We start from the raw sequence: 25,523 nt of genomic DNA, 5'->3' as shown, positions 1-25,523 counted from the left end.
AAAAGACACTTTGCAATGCTTCTGCTCAGGGAGTTTCAAAAATTCTTTTTTTTCCCTCCTTTAATTTTTTTCATATGTTATTTAATTCTCAAATTTTGCTCATCAAAAAGTCACTCTGAACTGTTTCTGTGTAAAACGGGAAACATTTATATTTTTTTTATACGTAGAACTCGATAATTTCATTTTTCCTCTCCTGGAAATTGCTTTTATTTTGAAATGAGAAACCAGGGAATTATCAAAGATACCTATATTTAGTAAGCGCCATACAGGAAATACATAGTGCGCCTTCAAAAATATCAGTGTAAACTACAGAATATTGTGAAAAAACAATATTAGAATGTGTCTATTTAATAAGACTTGACCACCCTGGAGACCAAAAGAGTAGATCATATTGCTCCAGTCCTCACATCTTTCCACTGGCTTCCTGTTGGTCAAAGAATTGAATTCAAGATACGACTGTTTGTTTACAAAGCACTGAACGGTTTAGGGCCAAAATACATTTCTGATCTTCTGCTCCGCTACGAATCATCCAGACCTTCTCAGATCGTGTGGGAAGGGTCTGCTGTCGGTCCCCAGAGTCAGAACTAAACATGCAGAGGCAGCGTTCAGGTTCTATGCTCCACAGATCTGGAACGAACTCCCAGAAAACTGCAGGAAAGCCGCAACTCCCCGGTCTTTTTTTGCCGCTGCCTTTCAGTAAATCTACTACTACTACTATCTGTGACCTTCATCATCTGTCTTTTTCTACTTTAATATGTTTTTAGTTTCTCTTTTTTATTTTTAATTGTTATATTTTAATGTGATTGTATATGTTTTGTACACAGATTTTCTCACCACTTTTAAAACCCGTCGGAAAACACACCTACCGTTTGGCCTCTGACTCTATAACTTTTTTTTGAAATGTTTTAGTATTTACCTGTGCTCTATTAGTCTGTTGTTGTTGTTGTTGTTTATTGCTCTGTATTTATGTCTGCTCTGTTTTTACTGTTGTGCATCTGTTTATTTTCTCTTGTAAGGTGTCCTTGAGTATCCTGAAAGGCGCCCATGAATAAAAATGTATTATTATTATTATTGTTTCTTCCCAGTTGCTTTTTTATGTGAAGCGCTTTGAATTGCCTTGTTCTTGAAATGTGCTGTACAAATAAACTTGAATTGCCTCCACTGATCCATCCATCCAGCAATAACATTATACATTATAACATCTATTCTTCACGTGTAACTGTTGCTACTGCTCTGTATATAATGTTTATATATCTTTTTTATATTTTCTGTTATATTTTGTATATACTTATTGCTTTTTTTAAATTTCTTTCTATATTCTTCTGTCCAATTTGCTGCTGTAATGTCCAAATTCCCCCATTGTGGGACGAATAAAGGTTGATCTTATTTTATCTTATCTTATAGCGATTACGGATTTTATTCTGAAAGTCCAACCGGAAATCGCCGTGTTTTCCTCCCCCTCGCTAGCTTAACTCCGCAGTTTGTGATGTTAGCCTTTTTTGCTGGACGCTCCTAGCCTTGTTGCCCCTCTGCCCCTGGTACCAGCCTCCAGCCCCCTCCCCCCCCCCGCCCAGGAGACCATGGCCGAGCAGGCCTCGGGACCCCCGCCGGCGGCCCAACATGACGGTAAACCCCCTCGTCTCGGGTGCTTTGTGGAGCGGGTGTTTCGGGGGTTGGTCAGCGGCCCAGTGCATCCTTGACAACATGAAGCTACATGAAGCTAGTCGGTTAGCATCATCCGGGGCGACGTGTCACCGGCTGTCACCGGCTCTCGTCGGACAGTTGACGCGTCGCTTGTTCGTCACTGAAGCTTTGTTTTTATTCTCTATGTCTTAATGCTGATCGTAACCGAGCTGACGTCGCAGTCCGTTCAGCCAGATTAGCTCGTAGCGGAGGCTTCGTCCCTCCTGACCGATGCGATCGAAAGGTCGGCGCCGGCCTCTGGCTCGCCCCGGCCCCGCCTGCTCGGACTTAACTCGGGTCATATGGGACTGATTAGCCCGTTGCTACTGCTGTGTGTGTGTGTGTGTGTGTGTGTGTGTGTGTGTGTGTGTGTGCGTGTGCATGTGTGTTGTGTGTGTGTGTGTGTGGCTGGACCACTACTACAGCAGGTCGATCCTGCAGCAGGTTCTACCTCCACCTCTGGTTTCAACCTGGGGTCCGCGGACCGACCCGGGGTCCTGCAGCGATCAGCTGTGAGAGAGAAAAAACAAACAGGAGCGAGGTGTAACAATTCTCAGGTTATACCCATGAAATCAGAGCTGCGTGGGTTAATCCATTAGTAATCCACTACTAAATTTAATCCACTAAAATGTTTTGATAGTCGATTAATCGTATAAAGAAGTGTTTATGGGGTAAAAAAAGTCTAAATTCTCGTGATTTCAGATTCTTAAATGTGAATATTCTCTGGTTTCTTTGCTCCTCTGTGACAGTGAACTGAATATCTTTGGTGCGTGGACGAAACAAAACATCGTCTTGGAGTTTTGGGGAAACACGATCTACATATTTCATAAGTTTATGACATTTTATGGACCAAACAAATAATCAATCAATCGATAAAATAATCGGTAGATTAATCGATAATGAAAATAATCATTAGTTACAGCCCTACCTACAATTAAACTCTATTACCCACCAAAGCTTTCATACCTGCTCATACCGGCTAGGTTTATGAGCAGGGCTGCAACTAACGATTATTGTCATGATCGATTAATCTGCCGATTATTTTCTTGATTAATCGATCAGTTGTTTGGTTCATAAAATAGTGAAAAACTCAATCATGTTCCCAAAACCCCAAGATAATGTTTAGTGTTGTCCACGCAAACTAAATATATTCAGTTTACTGTCACAGAGGAACAAAGAAACCAGAAAATATTCACTTTTAAGAAGCTGAAAACAAAGAATGTTCAATAAAAACTACTTGAACCAATTTATTGATTAGCAAAACAGTTGGCGATTAATTTAGTAGTGGATCACAAATCGATTAATTGTTGCCGCTTTAAATGTGGGATGAGCAATATGGATAAGAATGAGTTCTGAATCAATTTGCAACTATTTTGATTGTTGAATATAAATTTTTGGAAATTTTGAAATAAAAAAACAACAACAGTGAGTTGAAGCTTTTCTTTGGATGTCGGAACAGCTGAAACTGCAAAACCTCACTTTGCAATGAAAGAAGTTGAAATGGGCATTTTCAGTTTTTCTAAGGAAGAAAATGATTGTGCAGATTATTCGATTATGGATGCAGATGTGTTTTGTGTCACTTGCACCTCGTTTGTCCATATTTACAGACACAGCAGTAGCAACTATTCATTTTTTTTTTACTTTCTCTCGACCACTGTATAAGTATAAGATATTACAACCTGCTCCGTCAGTCTCAGACTCTTTATCTGTCGAGCGTCTGATGTTACAAAACGTTTTCAGCGAGCCCTGTTCTGTCTTTTGCCCTCATGAATGATTCATGACATGAGTTTTATCACCGCTTGAGAAACCCAACGCGTCTGACCTTTGACTTGTTCTGTCTCTTACCTCGTCGACTCAGACTCAAGAGATAAGGAAGATGGACGGCGTCAATGAAATTAAATGTGTAGATTTTTGTTTCGCTCAGATCAATATTTAGAGCCAGAGTGTACTGGAGAGTGGAATGTATTAATCAATCTCACATAAAAAAGATCTGCAACTATATTGATGATTAATTCATTGATCCAGCAAGAAAGCAATAATATTCATCTAGTTCCAGCTTCTCAATTTCATAGATTTGCAGATTTTATTAGATGAATTATAGTTCTTTTACGTTTTTAATTGCAAGTTGATGGTGGCACCTTGGGTGTTTCAGTATTTTCAAGACATGATAAATGGATCGAATATTCTGAAGACGAATAAATAATTAAAAACTTTCTTAAAGTTTCAGCTCCGACTTATCGCTCAAAGCTGACTGGTTTATGAGATGATGTTGCATCAAGCATAGTTTGCTTAGTTTTATTGCAAATAATGGTAGTTGTAAGAAGTCAAGTCAAATCTTTATCCACCATCAGTCGGTAAATCCCAAGGATGCAAAAACGCGGAATTCACTTAACTCGAGTTGAAGCCGATTAGCGTTGAGATCCTCGTGACGTCATTGACATCGTTGTGAGTAAATATAAACGACCCGGCGGCCAAACTCGCGTGAGTAACGTGAGGCGAAAATTAGCTACGCGTTTGACGTGAACGCAGCACAAGTCCCGAAGATATTTAGCTTCCCATCATAGAAGCCCAGGAGAAGCAGCATATTCAGATTGGTGCTCGTTTGAAATTTACTTAAATAATTAGTCATTTATCAAAATAGTTTTGTCTTATTTTCTGATCGTATTCTTGCTGCTATTCTTTCTCGTTGTTTTCAACATGTCAACTAACATCTGATGCGTTACTGTCTCGTGTTGTTTGCTCCCCGTCGTCCAGAGGTGCTCGAGCAGCGAGTGGCGGCTCTGGAGCAGGAGAGGGCCGAGTTCATCAAGCTCAAGCAGCAGCTGGAGGCCGAGTTCAACCAGAAACGAGCCAAGTTCAAAGAACTCTACCTGTCGAAGGAAGGTACGGGTCCGATTCATCGCACAAGCTCCCTGGAATCATAATCAGTAATGCAAGAGTCTCGTAATTCTGATTCACCATTGTTTTTAATGCCTCTCCCACTTCACCTGTCTCCTTGTCTTGTCTCCTCTTTTACTCTTTCATCTCCTTCCATCGTTGACGTTGTCTCGTTCCCGGCTCCAGAGGAGCTGAAGAGGCAGACGGCGGCGCTGGAGGGAGCCCAGGCCGAGCTCAGCTCTTTCCAGACGCAGCTGACAGAGGCCCGGGCCGAGATGGAAACCATCAAGGCCGTGGCCACCGTGTCGGAGAACACCAAGCAGGAAGCCATCGACCAGGTCCGCAGCCAGTGGCAGGAGGAGGTGGCCTCGCTGCAGGCCATCATGAAAGGTAACAGCAGCTGATAGTGAAAAAAAAACAAGTCTTAACACAAGTTTAAAATAACTATTAAAATGTTCCCTCCTGGTTGGAACAACATTTATTAAACACTTGTTTATTAGCGCTCTGATATCTTTGGTAGTGAAGTCGTGATGAAACCAGACGAGGCTAATTTGATCTGCGACACAGCAGAGAGTTGACTGTTGGCAAATGTGTTAGCTACTGTAAAATGATGCTGGTGAGATTATTCAATGTAAGATGAATGTAATTGAAGTAATTCTTCGGCGAGTAAATGCCAATAATATGCTGGTTACATCCTATTTTCTATGTCATGTATGAAAATTTCATTAATATTCGTTCTTTCTGGCACTAAATTATTCCAGAGATATCATCTTTGCCTTGTGAAATGTTGTTTGTAGGATTGGGAAATAGAACAATATCAATAATTATTGCAATATGATTTCTTGTCAATTGTCCTGTATATATATATATATATATATATATATCTATTTATATATATAGATAGATATATAGATAGATATAAGGCTTATGTATTGTGCAAGCGCAGTGAGAGAGTCTAAGACAAAATTGATCATCAGATTTGTAAAATGTTTGTCATTCTCTACGTATGAAGTTTAAGATTAAGTTGAAAAGGAAAATAAGGTTTAAAGGGTTTAAAACCACATCCTTCACTACGGAGCATAAATGATATGCTGATGATGAAAGTTAAACTTGTCAAAATTATGTGACATTTGTCATGATAATTGTCGAAAATCGACTTATAGGAAAATACTTCATATCAATCATGATATATTATATACATGATATTTTTGGCCTTATCACCCCCGCCTTAATTGTTGTCTTTCTTAGCTGTTTTCTGATGATAAATATATGAAACAACAACATTATTCTCGGATATTTCAGCATGTGCACTGTGAAATATGTACATAATATATGTATGTACATTCAAGATTAATTACAGCTACAGTTATGTTACATACGTCTGGTTTACCAGCTCAGGGTATAGACTGATATTCCACATTTCGAGTTGCTTACATACTGCAGATGTCTCTGTTAAAGGGCATAATCTTGGAAAAAACTGAAAATATCTTGACTTCAGTATCAAAAATAAATTTTTTATCAATAATAATAATAATAATAATAACATATTGGATTTATAAAGCGCTTTTCAAGTACCCAAAGCGCTTATCAGTATGGGTTTCAGGGTTTAAAAGCTCGCCTAAATTATATGCCTAAATCATATGGCATTTGCTCCGTCTCTGCTTCAATCCACAGAAACGGTGTACGAGTACGAGGTCCAGTTCCACCAGCGCTCGGAGCAGGAGCGAGCCCAGTGGAACCAGTACCGCGAGGCAATGGAGAGGGAAATGGGCGACCTGAGGCGCCGCCTCACCGAGGGCCAGGAAGAGGAAAACCTGGAGGACGAAATGAAAAAAGTTGGTTTTTTAGATGAAAGCTGAATGAAGCTGAAACGATATTCTCCACTTCTGTGCTGAATACATTTTCTGTGGGTTGACCTTGTTGTTGTGAGGCTTGTGAAGGGCTGATATTTTTTGCTGATATGGAGTCTTCAGTTTCTAGTTTTTAGCCACAAATATTCCTTCTGGGGTGGAAAAAAACAAGATGAATGCCAGAGAACAATGTTGCCAGATACTTGAGCCAGCTGGACGGCTCACTGGGTGTTGACCAATACTGAATGTTGCAAGTCGCTGCCTACAATCATATTGGATCTTTTAGATTCAGGGAGCTGATCGCTCACACACTCATGTTACATTATAGATTATAGATTATAGATTATGTTGGTATGCTATGATAACAAAACCTCGACAGTTAATCGTGCAAAGGTCGGTGTTGCTAAGCTAATATATCGCTATATGTAGTAGAAGGGGTGTAGCACCAAATTCTGGGCTTTAAAGACGTGGTATCGGTACATTGATTCGCGTAATTCGCCTTTGCCAGATTTGACGTTTTCTGCAGTAGCGGGACATTTCCGGGCTAGCTAGTACGACTCACGAGCTAACGGTTAAGATTGATTTTATGTGATGGACGGGCTGGCTAGTTACCTTCAAATCAAATTTTTATTGAATTCTTTTCCTGCAAAGACCAAATCTATTGGCTGTTAGACAAAAGATTACAATTTTTTTTTGTCGTACATGACCTTAAATCCAAAACAAACCATATAGATACCTGCAGTTGTGAGAAAAATCATTACATCATCACATTTTAACTTTTTAAAGAAAGCAAACAGAGGTTCAAAATGATTCTGAGAGAAAACGAGTATGAAAAATGTATTTAATTCCTTAAATCTGTGATATCACTTAATGTTTTTGTAGTATTCTACCTTCTATCAGTCTGAATCATTTCCTCGTGAAGAGGATTTGTTTGTACGTTATCAGTCTCTGTGTCTGTAACAATGTAATATCATGTTTTTTGCAGCTGTTAGAGGAAGTGAAGCTGAAAGTCCGTGTAGCCGTTCCACATGTATACATTTTAATTTGGGAATTTAAAATCCCTTTTAAAGGCCCAGGAGGACGCAGAGAAGCTGCGCTCAGTGGTGATGCCCATGGAGCAGGAGATCACAGCCCTGAAAGCCCGACTGACGACGGCCGAGGACCGAGTGAAAGAACTGGAGGCCTCCAAGGTCAGTCGGCATGAAATCAATGAGTCAGTGTGGGACATTAATAACATGTTAACTGGGCGTTATATTAACCACGTGTTGCAGCGGCATTGAATTTTAAAAGGTGGAGTAGAAAACTCTTCCACATTTAGAATGTTATGTAATTTCACAGAAAAACTTGAGGAGTTAAAGTTGTAATGCGATGTCGAGATTATGCCAAGTCATTCAGAATTTACAAAAGAATCACAATCATACGTTAAACCAAGACGCGTTATGTCAAATGACTACTTTCTTTTTTCTGCTTCATTTTCATCAGCTTCATCATTTTCTGAAAGACGGGCAGTGGAAGGTATTAAAGACTTGAAATCTGTGCAGTGAATTCTGTTTCCTAATTTTTATTTTAAAAAGACTTACATTTAAAGGGACAGTAAGCGATTTTGGAGAAAGATTGTTGAAAGATGTGACCGCACTGGTCGGGACTCGAACCTGCAGCCTCGGATGCGGGAGACGGACACTGACCACGAAGCCGAAACCCGCTGAGTCATAGCACGTCTCTTAAAGTGTCTGGGGCTGATGTTTATAAACTGCACACAGTGTTGTGTGGTGCTGTCCGCGGCATTTATTATTATTATTTTTTTTTTCAATTTGAAGAGCCAGGGCTGTTTTTAAAACACACAACCGACAGCTGAGGAAATATTGCAGAATTTCTAGTCAAATAAAAAAAGGGGGGAAAAAACCCTCCAATCTGGCAACAATGGGCACAAGCTCTGAACAAACGCTAATATCGGTTGTCGTGTTTACAACTTGCAGCGAGACGTTTTTGGTTTTTTTTAAACCACAGAGGAGCAACAGTCGACTCCTGATCGAAAAAAATTGCTGTTTTAGAATTTAAAAAGATGAAAGAATCAAGATGAACCAGATTTTCACGTTTCAGATTTTAAAATGAGTTTTTCTTCAACAGGTCAAAGAGCTCAATCACGTCCTGGAGGCGGAGAAGTCGTGTCGCACCGACCTGGAGATGTACGTGGCCGTGTTGAACACACAGAAATCTGTCCTGCAGGAAGACGCTGAGAAACTACGCAAAGAGCTCCATGAGGGTACTTTATGCTTTTTTATTGTGACAGCTCGGCCAGTTTTGGCTTTTATTTATTAATCCTAAATCTTTTGAGTTAATTTCAACGGATTCTGCTCAACACCAGCTCCACTTTCTGAAATTTCACATATTTCCAAAATATACACACAGTGTTATGTTTCTGTTTCTGGCACAGTACTTACTGTACAACAGTTTACTGTAGCACAGCCTCGACCTTTAATCTCTCTCTTCTTTCACCTCCTTCGCATCTGTGCGGCGTCTCAGTCTGTCACAAGCTGGAGCTGGAGCGGCAGCAGCACAACCAGCTGAAGCACACGTGGCAGCGAGCCAACGACCAGTTCCTGGAGTCGCAGCGCCTCCTCATGAGGGACATGCAGCGGATCGAGAGCGTGCTGTCGTCCGAGCAGCTCCGCCAGGTGGAGGAGATAAAGAAGAAAGACCAGGTACCGTATGCGCAGTGTCATAGCGCTACATGATGGCGTGATAAGCTATATCCGCTGTGAGTGGGGAACCATAACGAGAGGAGACTTTTACAGTTTGAGGAAAATATGATGTCATTTAAAAAAAAAAATGTCAGTGTCAAGCATTTGACATAATTTATCCATCTGAGATTTATAATCTCAGTAGGGGCTTGATAAATTAATATGAATTCATACAATACATACAAATACAATTTCCAACAAATGTAGCTGTTTTTGATCAACCGTCGTCCTCACAGTCCCTTTACGCTTCAAGAGCCGGTTTACAAACATGAGACATTTAGGAAAAAAACAAGCACACTGTTGTGAAGATGAGTAACCATTAGGATAGTCTGAGTCATGGGGATGTTTATAAAAATGGAGGTATAATCCTCGGGGTCGAGAAAAACGAAGCCTCAAGCCTGTATTCTCTGTAATGACCAGCAGAGGGCGACTCCTCTGGATGTTTCTATAGAAGTCTGTGAAAAAATAACTTGTTTTATAACGTCAGTAAACTCAACACTTTCTATTACGTGGTTACTGTGTTTAGCATAACATCTTCAATATTTTGCTGTGTTCCATCATTGTAATGGATGATGTGTTGAGCTCAGAACCAAAATATTAGAACGTGTCCGACACCACTGCAAACCACAACCTGAATAATGAACACAAAGTCAAATGAATGCCTGTCTTACTATGTCAATCAAAACTTCACATCATTATATTTCAAAAGGTAATAATTTATGGCTGAGCTGTTTTGTTGGATTGCATTAGAAGTAAAGTAGCCAAGAAAGAATAATATGTGGAAAAAACAACTAACTGTTTGATTTAAATCTTTTTTCTCCATCCAAGGAGGAGGATGAAAAAGAGCGTCTGAGCCAAGTGAACGAGCTGCACGAGGAGGACGGCGGAGACAACACCGAGCCCCTGGACGACATGTTCCTAGGGCTGAGCGTCGAGGAGGTACGAGCGTCACGTAACTCGATACGTCCCTCGGAGATAACTCGGCAGGCTGTTATCGTCTTATACCTCATATTATATTCCCTTTGCGTAACGTGACCGTCAGACAGGCGACATGGCACCTTCACTTCTGTCCTTGTCACTTGACTGAGGAGCAGTGATGGTTTTGAAAAATATAGTTTTGTGCCTCTTCACCGCATCTTCAAAATTCAAACATTTTGGTTTCTTTTATATATATATATATAATACTTAGATCTCACTAATACGGGGAGAAAGATTCTCATTCTTCTTCTCGAACCCGCAGCACGTTTGGTCTGTCGCTAGCAGGCCTGTCGCTAGCACGTCTGTCGCTAGCACGTCTGGTCTGTCGCTAGTACGTCTGTCGCTAACACGTCTGGTCTGTCGCTAGTACGTCTGTCGCTAGCACGTCTGTCGCTAGCACGTCTGGTCTGTCGCTAGTACGTCTGTCGCTAACACGTCTGGTCTGTCGCTAGTACGTCTGTCGCTAGCACGTCTGTCGCTAGCACGTCTGGTCTGTCGCTAGCACGTCTGTCGCTAGCACGTCTGGTCTGTCGCTAGTACGTCTGTCGCTAGCACGTTTGGTCTGTGGCTAGCACGTCTGTCGCTAGCACGTCTTTCGCTAGTACGTCTGTCGCTAGCCCGTCTGTCGCTAGCCCGTCTGGTCTGTCGCTAGCACGTCTGGTCTGTCGCTAGCACGTCTGTCGCTAGCACGTCTGGTCTGTTGCTGGCACGTCTCTTAAAGGGGCAGTAAGCGATTCTAAAGCAATACACTTTTTGTAAAAGTCAGTGAATGTTTTGTCACGGTCCGCTAGCTGTGTGCGCGCCGGGAAAAAAATGTATCTAATTTTCTGGCTCTCATCGCTACGACTCAGGGCTTTTGGCCTCGTGGTTAACACGTTGGTCTCACGTACCCGAGGCTGCGGCCCAGGCCAGTGCATTAAAATCACGAGCAACAACAAAGAGAGAGACAAGCTTTCTCTAAAATTGCTTACTGCCCCTGTAGGGTGTCAGGGAGTGATGTTTACAAACTGCACTCACAATGTTGTGTGGTGCGGCCCGCACCACTTTTCTTTGCTTTTTAAATTCACATAATTGTACAAAAAGTTTATTGGATTAAAATCGTGTACTGCCCCTTTAAACAGGTTTGCTGGTATCCCGTTCGTGTGAACCAAGACTGGTTACTCATGTCCAAAGGATGTTGTAATTCTTTTTGGTTGAAACCCGGTTTGTGTGTTATCCAGTTACTCAGTTGGAGGCGGGTCATGACGCCTGATTAATTACCTCGGTGAGCAACACTGGCCGTCGAAAAACATCTGAATCGTTCGGGTTTTCCTGGCATGTCAGAAATGTTGAGCAGCTGTCTTCAGTTTGAGCAGTTCCAGGTTCCCACATGGCCGCCGTCCACGGAGCCGCTATAAACTGCAGCGGGTCTGGTTTTGATATTAGAGTAGTATTTTCACATGTTGTGTCCTCCTGTAGTCTTGGCTCTGACTCGCATTCGGCATGTTTCAGCCATCTGCTGGTTCCATATGCGCTTTCTTATTTCAACTCGTTTTAGAATTACACAACGTAGTGCTTGCCTTTCTCTGTTGGTCGACATACAGTAGTTTAGGACATGGTCGTGTATTTTAGTCAAAATTTATGGGAATGGTCAGTGGAAAAAATCTGTGAAGTTGCATGTACATTCAGTGTTAAGGCTCATTTGTGCCCAACGTTGGATCCGTATATGCAGACAGACGGATCCTCCTGTCAGAATTCTGCGTCTTATGAAGTCTTACGGAATGGAGCAGTACCACCGAAAATCATTGTTTACAACGCGGACGCTTTTGCCTCTTTTCTATCGATGTACGTTATCAGAACCTCTTCCACAGTTGCCGTATTTGTTTTATGTCAGAAACTCTTGACTCTGCGCTGCCCTCTGGTGGATTGTTTGCTTAACAACCGCACCAACGTCAAGGACGCATGGACGAATGTGGGCTGTGACAATGGTCGGATTTCGTTAAGCAACATAAATAAAAAACCTCTACACGCCGAAACCAACTGCGTTTATCCTTAAAATAATTTTATAAAAAGGTTTAACTGATGTATTTTTTCACCACCTCCTGAAGCTCAGGGGAATGGTGTGAAACCACTGAATGAACGTGTCCTCATAGAACAGGGATCCTCTCATAAAACAGCTGCTCTGTACTAGAGGTTTAAAAACTCCCCCAGTTTCAAAACTAAATTAGTCCAGTAAAGACTTAAAAAAGTCCCAGTTCCTTTCCTTTGATCTTGTCATGGGCATGAATGAAATTTGAAACCACAATAATAATAATTCCTTGTGGGTGTTTTATATTATAATGTTCCCTGGACTTTATTTGCTCTCTCTCTCTTCCAGCCCCACGCAGACCACAGCGCCCACGGCTCCATGCACTCCTTAGACACCGAGGTGGTGGCGGGCGGCCCCATGGACCCCTACAGAGACAACCTGCGGCGGGTTCAGTCGACGGACAGCCTGGGCTCCTCGCTGTCCGCCCAGCAGGGGCTCGGGGGCCACAACCACAAGGCCAAGTCGGCCAGCCACCTGGACGAGTCGGACTTCGGGCCCCTGGTGGGGGCCGACTGCGGGGCGGCGGACGGCAGCTTCGGCGAGACCTCGTCCATTGGCTCGATCAAGCTTACGGCGAGCCACTTCCTGCTCACCAAAGACCAGGAGAAGGCCATCAAGGCCATGACGCCGGAGCAGGAGGAGACGGCGTCGCTGCTCTCCAGCATCTCGCACACCACCAACACCGCCTACCTGCCGCCCGCCGGCTACCGACTGGTCAGCGACAGCGAGTGGAATCTGCTGCAGCAGGAGGTGCGTCCCTCCAGAGGTTTCATTATTAGTTTGAACGTCCTGCTCGGGGTTCAAACGTGGTTCAAATTAAAACATCACGAATCTCATAATCCTGCAGGTTTTGTTCCCAGGAAACGAGGCCAGATTTTGGCAATAACATTTTGCTTACATGTCATCTTTTAAAATGAAATGTCGCTGATAGAAAACTGACATGCTGCTGTTCATAAACTTGCAATTTGGCCGTTTTAAAAGGTGGTTCTGTGTGTTACAGGGGTGTAGCAAACCACGTTTATTAAATATATAATTTTGTGTTGTTGTATTTGAGTTATGTGGTTTTCTCATTTGTCCGTCACCAGGTGAAAAACGCCGGCAGGAAGCTCGGCCGGCGTTGCGACATGTGCTCCAACTACGAGAAGCAGTTACAGGCCATCCAGGGACAAGAGGCGGAGACACGAGATCAGGTTTGTGTATTTACTGTTGCTTTATTCCTTTTTCTATTATTATTGCAAATTCATTTATTTGCTCCTTCTAAGGATTCCTCCCCTTCACTCTCTCTCTTGCAGGTGAAGAAGCTGCAGGTGATGCTGCGTCAGGCCAACGACCAGCTGGAGAGGACGATGACGGAGAAACAGACTTTGGAAGATTCCGTCAAATCGGGCAACGAGGAAACTGCCGCTAAGGTCGGCACACGTGTTGTGTGGATTCTGTGGAAATGTGCTGTCCAGATTGTTAGTTTATTCTGTTTCCACTCTGCAGGATTGTCTTAGGTCACATTTATACTGATTTTTGCAACGTATCGGTAATGACTGAAGCGAATTACACGAATGTTGTGCCTACCCTTTGCCTTTGTCTGTGATCTCAAGAGAAATTCAATTCGCATCTGGTGTGAACACACTCCTTCACACCAGCGAGTTGTGAATCTGCAGTAGATCAGATTGCAGTGCTTCGGGGGGATGTACACAGGAAGTACAATGTTGCCAGGGGCTTCAGCTCAGATGTCACAGCCGGGACTCCGTCCACAACTGGCAAGAAACTCTGCGGTTCAGGTTTCTGACCTACAGAACAGAAGCCGTTTGCAACGAGAAAGATCTGACGGCAACAATGCAAGAGCTCCCACATTCACATTTTAATAATACGAGAGGAGCCGTTCACCTCCCACAGGGTTTTTCTTACACGCCGTATTCAAACATTCGTCTTATCCCAGGGTATATAACAAGATTACCACCGTGTGTGTCTGCACAAGCATATCCACTGGTTATGTAAATATCCTCCTAACCGTCTGATTCTGAATCTCTTCTCTCTCTGCACTGTGCCGTAGGTTTCCGGCCTCGTGCAGCGAGTCCAGGAGTCGGAGGCGCTGCTCGCCACACTACAACAAGCCTTCAGTGACGCTAAGAGGAACACACAGGAGCAAATGGTGAGCAGCTCGTCCCTCTGTCTCCCTGACAGCTGTGTTTGCATCTCTGGTTACTTCTCAGGGTCGCAGAGTTTAAACATCGCGGCAGCATCTTTGGTAGCGCTGGATGGAATTAAGCTCCTCGAATAGGCGCATCGATCGCGTTGCTTTGACGACAGGCACTAGCTTTGATATCGTGGACTCGGCTACTTGGCTACAGGATTTGTTGATACTCGTGAAAAAAATTAGGTTATGTCCAAAGGTTGCTCTTGCCGCCACAACAGGAAACTGCAAAATTGACATATGCAGTGTGAGGTAAAAGTGTAAGTTGATACTATAAGGTGAAAAAATGTCCTTCATAAGTTTTTGAGAATTTAACTTTATTGCATTATCTGACAATTGTTTCTCGTTAGAAATTCACATTAGCGAGCGAAGGCAAAATAACAGAAGCACCTCGCTGTTTAATTCACTACAGTTCAACAGCAGCACAAAGTGAAGCTTCCAAAATAAACATAACATTGAATTAACATCTCTCTAAAAACAACTAACAAAATCAAACATCGTGACATCAGAGTTTTGCGGGACTGTCGTAATAGACTGCATCAGTAGATGAGTGTATATTGATGATGTGTTACTTATTAAACACACACATTTTTTGGGGAATTAAAATTGAGCTGTTGCGTAACATCGCTGGATGGAGCTCTCATCCGCACTTCAGTTGAACGGGACCAAAAGTTGCTCCTCCACAACGGCAGATTTATTTCACTGCACATCCCTGAAAAAAAATGAACGTTAAAAGTCCGGCGGGAAGCGACCGTGAAGACGACATGTGAGACAAACATACTCAGTGATGTTGAATGTTTCGCTGCAAACTGTAACTGCATATTCTCCAATGTCCCGCGAGGGTCTGTGCAGACGAACACGTGAGTCTTTATAGTGAGTCATGGTGCTGCTCTTAGCAGAATGTTAGTTCTGCAGGCGAGGAGTGGATGAAGCGTGACTCCTGAGTCACTCTTCACCGGATCCTCGTGACGGGAGGAAACAAAGTAAACACATGATGAGACGGAGGGACTGGTCTGGACCGTTTGTGTGTTTTACAGGTGGTGCTGGTGAAGTCGAGGGAGCAGGTGGCAGACGAACTGAGCCGACTGCAGAGGGATAACGACAGCCTGCAGGGGAAACACCGGCTGCACGTGGAACTGCAGCAACAGGAGGATTTCCAGATGCCCAACACTGTGCAAGTACGTGAAGCCCACCGCCGCCTCAGCATCCAAACTTTTCCTCCGGCGAACTGTCGAAATCACTCATGTCACAGTCAAGTCCAAAAAAACACTGGTCAGAATCATTATCTTGTTTACTACTTTCCCCACGTTTAAACTACTTTATTTCAGCGTAATTTTTATAATTTTCTGGCGGCATCTGGTGGTAAGGCAAACCGCAAACCAAACTAAGCAACCGACAGGGGACACTTTCTTGTGGCGCACCGCTGATTGCCATTTCCAGTTTCCACTAGCGTCTGAAAATGCAACGTATTCTGGAGCGTTTAGTTCAACAACCGTATTCCACACGACGTTGTAAACATGGAGACTCACACGGAGGTCGGTCCACCTCAACTATATTTAACTCATTCAGAGTTAATTATGCATATATGAACACATAGTTATGGACAATATGTTAAATTTCTGTGAATACGTTCGTCTGCGAACTGCCTCCATACGGATTTTCTCTGGCTTTGGTCTTTTATCTCACCAGACTGCTACGTGATGACGATCCCCCACATTACTGACGCCTGTAACGTAGTTTTGATGATTCCTCTCCAGGAGCTACAAGCGCTGGTGTTGCGGTCGCGCGAGGACATGGTGGCGTTGCGCACGTCCGCCGACCACATGGAGGAGAGGCTGAAAGCGGAGATCCTGTTCCTGAAGGAGCAGCTGCAGGCGGAGCAGTGTCTGAAGGAGAACCTGGAGGACACGCTGCAGCTGGAGATCGAGGGCTGTAAGGAGGAGATAGGTGAGACCGTCCGGTCCGATCATTTACTAACCAGTGATGAGCCAAAACGTTTTCAAAACTCCTAATTTCTTCGGGGATGTATCCAACAATCACCTCGCCTTTTTTTTTTTCACATTCTCTTCTGTTTCTTCCCCATTCGTCACTGTCGTTCAGACATCTTGGAAGGTACGACAAACAACTTTGATCAAGCTCACTGTCACTGCTTGTGTGTGTGTGTGTGTGTTAATGTTAATGTAGCTGTCGGACTAATAACTGTAGATCAGACCACAGCGTAGTGCTTTTCCTCACGTGCGTTCAAACCGGCTAACGTGCAATTCGTAGATGATTCGTCTGACTATATGTTGTCCCACTGTAGATTCAGATATTATCAAGGACACTGATGAGTAACACAGTCGCTGCAGCAGCATTTAATTGAATCCAATTCTTAATCCACTTATTCAGTTTTTATACTTTTGAATTCCCTTATCGAATCTTTTTAGTTTTTTTGTTTTATGGCTAGTCTTTGATTTCAAATATATATATATAGGTACAGTAAGTTCTCACAGATACCCGAACCACAGGGATTCGCTTTGTCGCTGCTTTGTGGCAGTTTTTTTTAAGTCTTTACTCACTTTTGCTTTAGTTGCTCAGAAAAAAATGATGTTTACTCCCCAGTTCCAGGTCTGTTCCTCAGCTACATAAGTGAAAACAGCAAAGTGGAAATTAATATATATAACTGTGTATATCAAAGAATTCGTTTTCATTTTTTTTTTTTTTTTTAAATAAATGCTCCAACATTCCATCTTTAACATGACGGACACTAATTCATATATGAACATTGGACTGTTTGTTAACATCACCAGTGTTTTTTATTTCTTTTACCGATTAGAGAGAATGAAAGATTCAATAAGGGATTCTGCAGGGATTAATAATTGTCTGTGTGTTTTATTTACATAACTTGTAAGTGGATCCAAAATGGCTCCCGCCATTAGAACCCCAGTAAAGTGGTATATGTGTGTGTTATTGAATGCGTTTTTCCCTCCTGAGCTAAACAAACATGTGGATATTAACTTAAGGACGACTTCGCTCGCTTGTTTGGAGCTTCAGCCTGTTTTTTTAGGTTATGAGTTCTAACATGACATTTGAAACTATTACTGCAACTAACACGTATTAAGGATTAATAATATTAATCATATTTTAACCTGTTGTTTGCCTGTGAAATGTCAGAGAAGTCATGAAAAAGAGGTAAACACAAGTTTCGGCGACCCGAGGTGAACGTGTTGTCCCCAAAAACAGCCGCCAACACAACCACAAGTATTAAATATGAAATTATTATTAAATGGAGGAAAGTCTCATATTTTAGAAGCTGGGACAAAAAAATGTGATCATCAAATCAATCAACAATCCTCAGCTGTAGTTTGATTCCCAAAAACAAATGGACAAAATAAACGAGACATTTTTTGTTAATGAAATTTTCAATGAGAAATGTATGTTTGGATTAATCTGCTGGACACACACACACACACACACACACACTGACACACACACACAAAGACAAAAAAAGTCGCCATTGAAATGCATTTATTGAGTTGTCAGTTTTTTCCTTTTGAATGTCAGCTTTTTTATTCTATTATTCATAAGTAGCCAAGTAATCTTCAAAAGAATCAGGTCATTGTTCCGGAGGGATGAATATGAAGGAGTCTGAGATGCGGAGGAGTGCCTCTAATGACGTCTCCTTTACCCACAGCGTCTTTCTCCAGTTTGAAGACGGAGCTGGAGCGAATAAAAGCTGAGAAGGAACAGGTACTTCCTCTTTGACGTGCGTTTTTATTACACCTCAAAAAACCAAAGCAGTATCTGTTATGTCCTAAGAAGTTTTCGTCCTGAAGTTTGTGTGTTTGACCGTTTGTAGTCGGAGAGGAGTCTGAAAGAGAAGACGGAGACGCTGGAGAGCATCCAGGGCCTGAGGTTCCGGCTGGAGCAGCAGCTCAAAGAACTCGTTACGACAAAGGTCCGTTTGTCACCGACGCATTTACCTTCATAACTCCGCCCCCAAAACGCTCCACCTCTTGTTGGCGTGGCCAATCACATCGGAGCTTTACAGACTTTATATATACTGTGTATATATATCTTATATCTCATCCACATATGTAACAGAGAATGTTTGAATGTTTTCAGAGGCGTGGTGCATAATATTTGCTGATTTTAAAATAAAAACAGGTGGTATGCAAGAGAGAGCTTGTATAAAAACTGCATGTTGTAAATATTTTACAGCATTTTTCTGAAATCCAGAAAGTCTTGTAAACTGCTTTGCGAGTTTTATAGTTAAACATTTATCTCAGTATCTTCTGGAATGTTGGAATCGTTCTAATCGTGTGTGTGTGTGTGTGTGTGTGTGTGTGTGTGTGTGTGTGTGTGTGTGTGTGTGTGTGTGTGTGTGTGTGTGTGTGTGTGTGTGTGTGTGTGTGTGTGTGTGTGTGTGTGTGTGTGTGTGTGTGTGTGTGTGTGTGTGTGTGTGTGTGTGTGTGTGTGTTCACTGTAGGGTGCACTGGAGAGTCAGGCGCTGGACGAGCGAGACAAAGCCCAGCGGCTGCAGACGGAGCTGGACGTCAGCGAACAGGTTCAGAAGGACTTTGTCAAACTCTCTCAGACTCTTCAGGTGAGAATGAAACAGTCCGGTTTCAGAAACTGGAAAAAAATACTTTATCACATAATTATCTCATAAACAACCAGTGTCGGAAAATAACTTGTATACATTTCCCCAAGTACCGTATTGTACTGAGCAATGTTCAAGGTACTTACTACTACTTTCCATGAGTATTTCTATAGTTCTTACTTCTTCATAAAGCTGCTGCACATTTCTGAGGAAATATTGTAGTTATTTTTTTCTCGATGATCAGCTGAAACAATCGCTTTATTAATCGATTTCTTACTTTTCTGATAACTGAATCATATTAGTCAAAATGACAGACATTTCATGGTTCCAAGTTCTCAAATATGATAACTTACGACCATATACTACTAAACTGCTATTTAAATTTTATATTATAGTATATGTTTTATAATATAGTTCATATTTTGGGGTTTTATAATAATGTAAATGGCATTTTTCTTTGTTTGCTGATGTTTTATAGACTGAAAAATTCATAGATGAATCAATAAATTTACATATTAATTGAGAATGGAAATAATTACTAGTTGCAGCCTTAGTGTTATTATATCTTAAGCTTCCTGACAGTTTCTGTGGCTCAGATCAGCTCCGTCTTCATCAGCTGCAACATCGAAGAGGCGCTTAAATCTACAGATGCAACAAAAACTATAATACAATAACAAGATACACATTATTCTGAAAGCGTGTTTTAGTTATGGTGAAACAGTCTCACCATTGGTTGGTATTTGTCACTTTCACAAACTCGTGAGTATTTCTCAAGGAATTTATCCTAAAAGCAAAACATCCTTTTCGTGTGTGTTTGTGTGTTATGACCCAAATCCAAACCAAATGATTTCAACTGATCGCTGGTCCTTCGTCCTTGTCCTCAGGTGCAGCTGGAGCGAATACGACAGGCCGACTCCCTGGACCGAATCCGGGTGATCCTCAACGACACCAACTTCACTGACATCAACCAGCTTCCGGACACATGATATACCACTGAACGAAAACTGCCTTTTCAGTTTTTATTAATTCCCCCACTCTTTGTCTCTATCACTGGCCCAATAACATTATTGATCCGACCCCGTTCCCGCTCCTTCCTTCCTGCCCATTGACCGCCGCGGACGAAGAAGTGTGGAAGGGACGAGGATCGGACGCGTGGCACGAGGAGCTCGTGGCCCTTTGTGGAACACACCACGGATAGAATACTGAAGAAGAAGAAGAAGAAGAAGAAGAACACTACTACTAAAAAAAAAAAAAAAAAAAATTGTAAATAACTAAATGTGTGACTGGACGGAGGGAGTGGACGTCCGTCTGTCTGTCTCGTTTCTACTGTAGATATATGACTGTCTGTATTTAGGCTCAACCAAAAAGAGGTTGGTCGTCTTCTTAAGCACTTTTCGTCTGCGACTTCTCTTCCCAGGTTTAAACGGAAAAAAAGGTCGGATGCGTAACTTTTTCTCCTTCTGTTCTCAAAACGGTTGATAGTCGCCTTCCTTGTTTACTCGCTTGTTCTTTCCAACGTCTTCTGGCTATTTTTTTGTCACATTTTCCACTCTATTCTGGTCGTTTAACCCTTTTGCAAAAAAAACAACACGATGAAGGACGGAAAATACTTGCACATAACTTAGGATATAAAAAAAGCAACATAACACAAAGTGAGCAATACGCTACCAGTTCTGAAACATCCTCTACTGTATCTTGTTTTGCTCTTAACTTCTGTCTCATTTTATTTTTTAAGCTGCAGAAATACAGTGAAGAAAAGCGTAAAGTTGTTGGTGATATTTTCAACGGAACCCCAGTTTCTTAAATGTCAAGACGACACTCGATTGATTTCAGTGTAAAGAAATGGTTCAATGGCGGCAACAGCAGAATCGGGTGTCCACATTAAAATGTAAAACGAGGGGAAACTAACTGATTTTAATACACACTTTAGTCTTTTTATAGATTTTGACTCTTTGGATTGATCCTCTTAATGAAATTCTTAAACTTTAATGGAAGAGCGCCGTCGTTCAGACGTCAGGGTCACAAAGTAAAACCATTAAAGGAGTCATATTATATCATATATTCAGGTTCATAATTTTAATTTGGGTTACAACTTGAGAAGGTTCACATGCTCTAATGTTCAGTGAACACATCAGTTTCCTTCAGCTCCTCTTTCACAACACTTTAAGTTTTTGCTCCTGTCTCTTTAAGGCCCCGCCCTCCCTATGAAGCCCAGGTCTGATTGGTCCAGCTGGCTCAACACCTCTGTTGTGATTGGTCCACCGCTTCCAGCATGTGTAGGAAGTTCTCTCGCTTTACCTGGCTGTGGGGGGGTGGGGTGTCAGACTCGCTGCTAAACATGCTTCATGCACATTTGTAATACAGTGATGTCACTATGTCACGGAAGTGACGAGGTGTTTCAGGAGCAGTTTTCTCCCTTTACCGCCGAGTTTGGCCTCTTTAACTTTAGCAGAACTTTTACATACACCCAATCTATGACACAAAAATGAAAAAGCAGAATGTGTCTCCTTTACGAGTTTTGATGAACAATCCTCTAACAAGCTCGTCCCCAAGAGGTCAAGATTGGATTCTTTGCAAAAAAAAAAGTTACGTGTCTAACTGGGAAGTCGTGACTTACGGAAAACTGACTATATATATATGATATATATATATATATATATATATATATATATATGTGATATGTGTCATGAAATGATTCATTCATCACAACAAAAGTTATTTATCTGTGGAGCTTCTGGTGGATTTGAATCAAAGGCTTAGTGTTTTAGGATTTCTGGGGGATCTAATCGTAATTATGTTTTGATTAGTGAATAATCACCTGAATTTAACAATCGTGTTTTTTCGTCAGCTCAGATTGAGCCTTTTATATCTGCAGCAGGAGCAGGCCGTCTTCCACGTGTGGCGCAGTGATTCCAGAAAATGTCCGTGTGAGAATAAAGCAGGGAAATCTCCGAAGTCACCCCTCGCCTCAATGTTCTGGAAGTTTTCTGCTGCTGCGATCTTCCTAAGTGAACGGGAAACTCCGGAACCCAAATTTTCCAGACCTTTTTATTAGTTGTTCGTGTCTGAAAGCAGCGTAGGTTGAATGACGTGTCGTCATCCATTGGCCTTTTTCTGTACCTTTTTGTTTTTCAAAAACTCCTGTCTTTTGGTCACGTCGGGGAAAAAGTACGCAGAGTTTCGGACACTTGTCAGTTGATCTTAAGAAACCTTAAAGGGGCAGTAAGCGATTCTAAAGCGGTCCAGGTTTTGTAAAAAAATCAGCTAATATTTCCTCACCGGCCGTTAGCTGTCGCTTTTGTGTGTGCGCTGAAAAAAGCCCAGGCTCCTTAAAATCCTAAAAATGGTGCGGCCCGCACCACACAACATCACAGCGATTTTCCCCAGAATCGCTCACTGGCCCTTTAAGAGACGCGCTAGCGGGTGACGCCAAGACTCGGAGCTTTTGGCCTCGTGGTCAGCGGCGCGTCGGTCGCCCGGACCCGAGGTCGCGACCCGAGCAGTAAAATCACAACAACAAAGAGGGAGACTTTTTGTCTTATTTTTTTCGATTGGAATAAATAAATGGTAGAATATTGACAGGAAGTCGTTTGGGTTGGGATGCTTCTGAGGATGTGGCTTCGTGACTTGCGTCAGGTAGATATCGTTGTAATATTCAGGCATTTGGGTCAAAATCGAGCACGGAGACGTGTGATTTCATACATAGATTGAAATAATCCATAGACTACTGAGAGAGAAAACTGCACGTTTACAAGTAAAAATAAATCAAAACATTTTTTAAAAATCACACGTTTGTGAAACTTTCTAACTTGTGGTTTGTTTTTTTCCATGTGCAGACTGAGGAAGTATGATTATGAATATGATTCTCGAGAGCCTGAATGAATATTGTCAATGTTGTTGTTTTTTTCCTTCAAATCTCCCCCAAGTATGTGAGCCATTTCCCAGGAGTCACGGTCCACTTGGAATAAAGATTGTGACTCATTTGAAACGGATTTATGGAAAATATGAGGCTGAACGAGATTTTTGCTCCCGGTCGCACTAAATCTCCCTCAAGTGGAGGGAGGGGGATAGAAACAACGACCTAAGATACAAGTTAAATACGCTGCACATGCTGTTGTTTGTTGTTTTCATTCTTGCATGTCAAACATTTTCCATATGTCGCTTATGTCTATACTGTAGATATGGTGAGTTGATATTTATGATGGATTCATGCGACGGTGTGGACGCGTGGGCGAGTTGCACTCGACGGACGGAAAAAAAAAAGAAAACTGTCGGAGTAAACATTTTAACAGTGTGAATCCTGCACATAATTTAATTTTGTTTCCCTCCGATGGCCTTATTGCATTGGCTTGGTGTGTTTTTAATTTTATTTGTGACATTTAATGTCTATGACGGCGACAACATTTCTACTCGGGGCCCAAAGCGGCGGTAATGTGAGAGTCGCCGCAGACGTTCACTCACTCACTCACTGTGGTTCTGCCTAGGTGTTGATTTTATTTTATTCTTTTAACCCAATAATTTCTGACCTGGCGTCGCTGGGTTGTTCGCAAACTGCGCGTTCCCTGAAAGACGATCAAGTAGATGTTAAAAACGAGATGAAGAGTAAAGAATATATAAAAGGGTGAGAGACGTATACAGCTGTACACTGTGTACGACTACTGCTACTTGGTTTTTGGTATAAAAAATACAAATTCACAATGAATAAAGCACATTCGAAGTCCCATGTTTGTTTGTGCAATCTGAATATACACATGTTTTTTTGAAAAGGCTGACTGGTGGAAAACTAGCTTCTTTTCTTTTTATTATGGGGGGGGGGGGTTTGTAACCAATGTTTACTGAAAATAACAGTTTCACTATAGTCTTTATAGTGTCTGTACACAACCTCAAAACATATTTAGCTGTAATATACAGTCAGTTCTGGCATCATACGCAATGACAATAAATTCCTTTGAAAAAGGCTTGTTTCCCATAAATCACAATATTCAAAATTCCACTAAGGGACAATGTTCTGAAAACGGAAAGTTTGTTTTTCGTGCTTTACGTTTAATTGACATTGGTCTTATCGCCTCGAGTTCACAATTTGTGCTTTCCTCTTTTGTGCTTTACATTGGAACTATAAGCTCGGATTAGACTCGTATTTCCTGTCAAACATTAACAGTGATAGTTTACAAAAAATCACAGCATCCAGTTTAAAGTACACACCTGATGGAGTTTCAATCTTTAAAATAAATAAATATATATATATATATATATATATATTATACATCAGCTAGAGGAGATGCAATCTGCCAGATCATATTCAAAATATTGTTAAAGGAAAGCAGATTTTTTTTCCAGCGCACACAAGTCACGGCATCTTTATTTGTATAGCACTTTTCATACACCAGGCAACGCAAAGCGCTTCACAGGACAAAATAATAAGAACAATAAAAAATACAGTAAATATATAACAATAATTAAAGTGCAAAAGCAAAACAGACAAGAGGGAAAAAATGGAGAGAGTACATATATATATATATATATACTGTATATACTGTATATATAGTAAAATTAAAAATTAAATGAAAGGTCAGTGCAAGGGAATGAGAACAGTGAAAACACATAAAAAATGTTAAATGACAAGAAAATTTGTGCTTCCCTAGATTACATCAAAAGCCCTGTCGAAAAGAAATGTTTTAAAATCAGTTGTTACATACATTAAAAAAATTGATCTTAATTACAAATAGCAGTTGAAGCGGGTTTTTTTGCCTATTTGATGAATGTTTTTGTACTTATCAATTCTTTCACTTTTGAGTAATATCTTCATGGTTGAATGCACTTGTAGGTCGCTTTGGACTAAAGCGTCTGCTAAATGAATGCAATGTAATGTAATGTAAAAAGACCAGATTTAAAGAGTGTGGTGGCAGACCTCACGTTTCCTGGAAGTTTGTTCCACAGAACCGACAGGGGAAATATTCGCTGAATTTTACAAAAAAAAGTGTATTGGATTAAAATCCGCCTACTGCCCCTTCAATCAGATTTAAAGGGATAGTTCAGTGATTTTGAAGCGGGGTTGTATGAGTTACTTATGCATAGTTAATATGTTCCCTTATGGAGATGGTGATCAGTGATGTCATTTAACAGAGTTTGGAGGAGAAGTGGAAGTAGCGTGAGTCTGAGTCCCACCGTTGCAGAGGGGACCACTGTAAAAAACGTCTTTTTCGACACATTTTAAAACGTTACCTAGAAAAGAAATCGGTGCAGTGATACAAGTACGCTTAAAAAAGAAGTGCAAACTTAAACGGCTGTCTGGCGGAAAACTGAAGCAGTGAAAAAACACGTCCTTCAGCGTACAATTGAACGGATATATTTTTCTTTTAGGTAACGTTTTAAAATGTGGAGAAAAATAGGGTTTTTTTTCGTGGTCCCCTCTGCAACAGTGGGACTGAGACTCACGCCACTTCCACTTCTCCTCCAAACTCCGTTAAATGACATCGCCGATCACAATCTCCACAAGGAATCATATTAACTATGCATAAGTAACTCATACAACCCCGCTTCAAAATCACTGAACTGT

At 41.6% G+C, this 25,523-nt stretch overlaps 1 protein-coding gene across 5 annotated transcripts; it reads left to right on the top strand.

The window, feature by feature from the left end:
• The first annotated feature begins 1,472 nt into the window (after positions 1-1,472).
• Positions 1,473-23,688, top strand: rabep1 (rabaptin, RAB GTPase binding effector protein 1). 5 transcript variants are annotated; one of them, XM_035625570.2, is made up of 20 exons: positions 1,473-1,626; positions 4,438-4,566; positions 4,747-4,950; positions 6,235-6,395; positions 7,481-7,600; positions 7,893-7,925; positions 8,538-8,673; positions 8,934-9,112; positions 9,980-10,090; positions 12,486-12,947; positions 13,283-13,387; positions 13,490-13,606; positions 14,245-14,343; positions 15,423-15,563; positions 16,143-16,332; positions 16,486-16,497; positions 18,059-18,114; positions 18,224-18,322; positions 18,854-18,970; positions 19,852-23,688. In XM_035625570.2, exons 1-20 carry the CDS (start codon positions 1,581-1,583, stop codon positions 19,951-19,953), a joined length of 2,619 nt encoding a protein of 872 aa, XP_035481463.1. In that variant the 5' UTR covers positions 1,473-1,580; the 3' UTR covers positions 19,954-23,688. The 5 variants fall into 5 exon arrangements, with proteins under 5 accessions (XP_035481463.1, XP_035481465.1, XP_035481464.1 ...); XM_035625574.2 differs by lacking the exon at positions 1,473-1,626 and adding an exon at positions 1,700-1,727; XM_035625572.2 differs by lacking the exon at positions 7,893-7,925.
• Positions 23,689-25,523: the final 1,835 nt, after the last annotated feature.

Source organism: Scophthalmus maximus, chromosome 2, assembly GCF_022379125.1.
Source record: "Scophthalmus maximus strain ysfricsl-2021 chromosome 2, ASM2237912v1, whole genome shotgun sequence".
NCBI lineage: Eukaryota > Metazoa > Chordata > Actinopteri > Pleuronectiformes > Scophthalmidae > Scophthalmus > Scophthalmus maximus.
The sequence above is the reverse complement of the archived record's forward strand: the minus strand, read 5'-3'. Positions and strand labels throughout refer to the sequence as shown.

Bases quoted from the DNA above. Each gene is read 5' to 3' on its own strand.
- rabep1 (XM_035625570.2), top strand. From the start codon at position 1,581: ATGGCCGAGCAGGCCTCGGGACCCCCGCCGGCGGCCCAACATGACG. The intron at 6,396-7,480 runs GTTGGTTTTTTA...TCCCTTTTAAAG, and splicing joins TGGAGGACGAAATGAAAAAA to GCCCAGGAGGACGCAGAGAA. The intron at 10,091-12,485 runs GTACGAGCGTCA...TCTCTCTTCCAG, and splicing joins TAGGGCTGAGCGTCGAGGAG to CCCCACGCAGACCACAGCGC.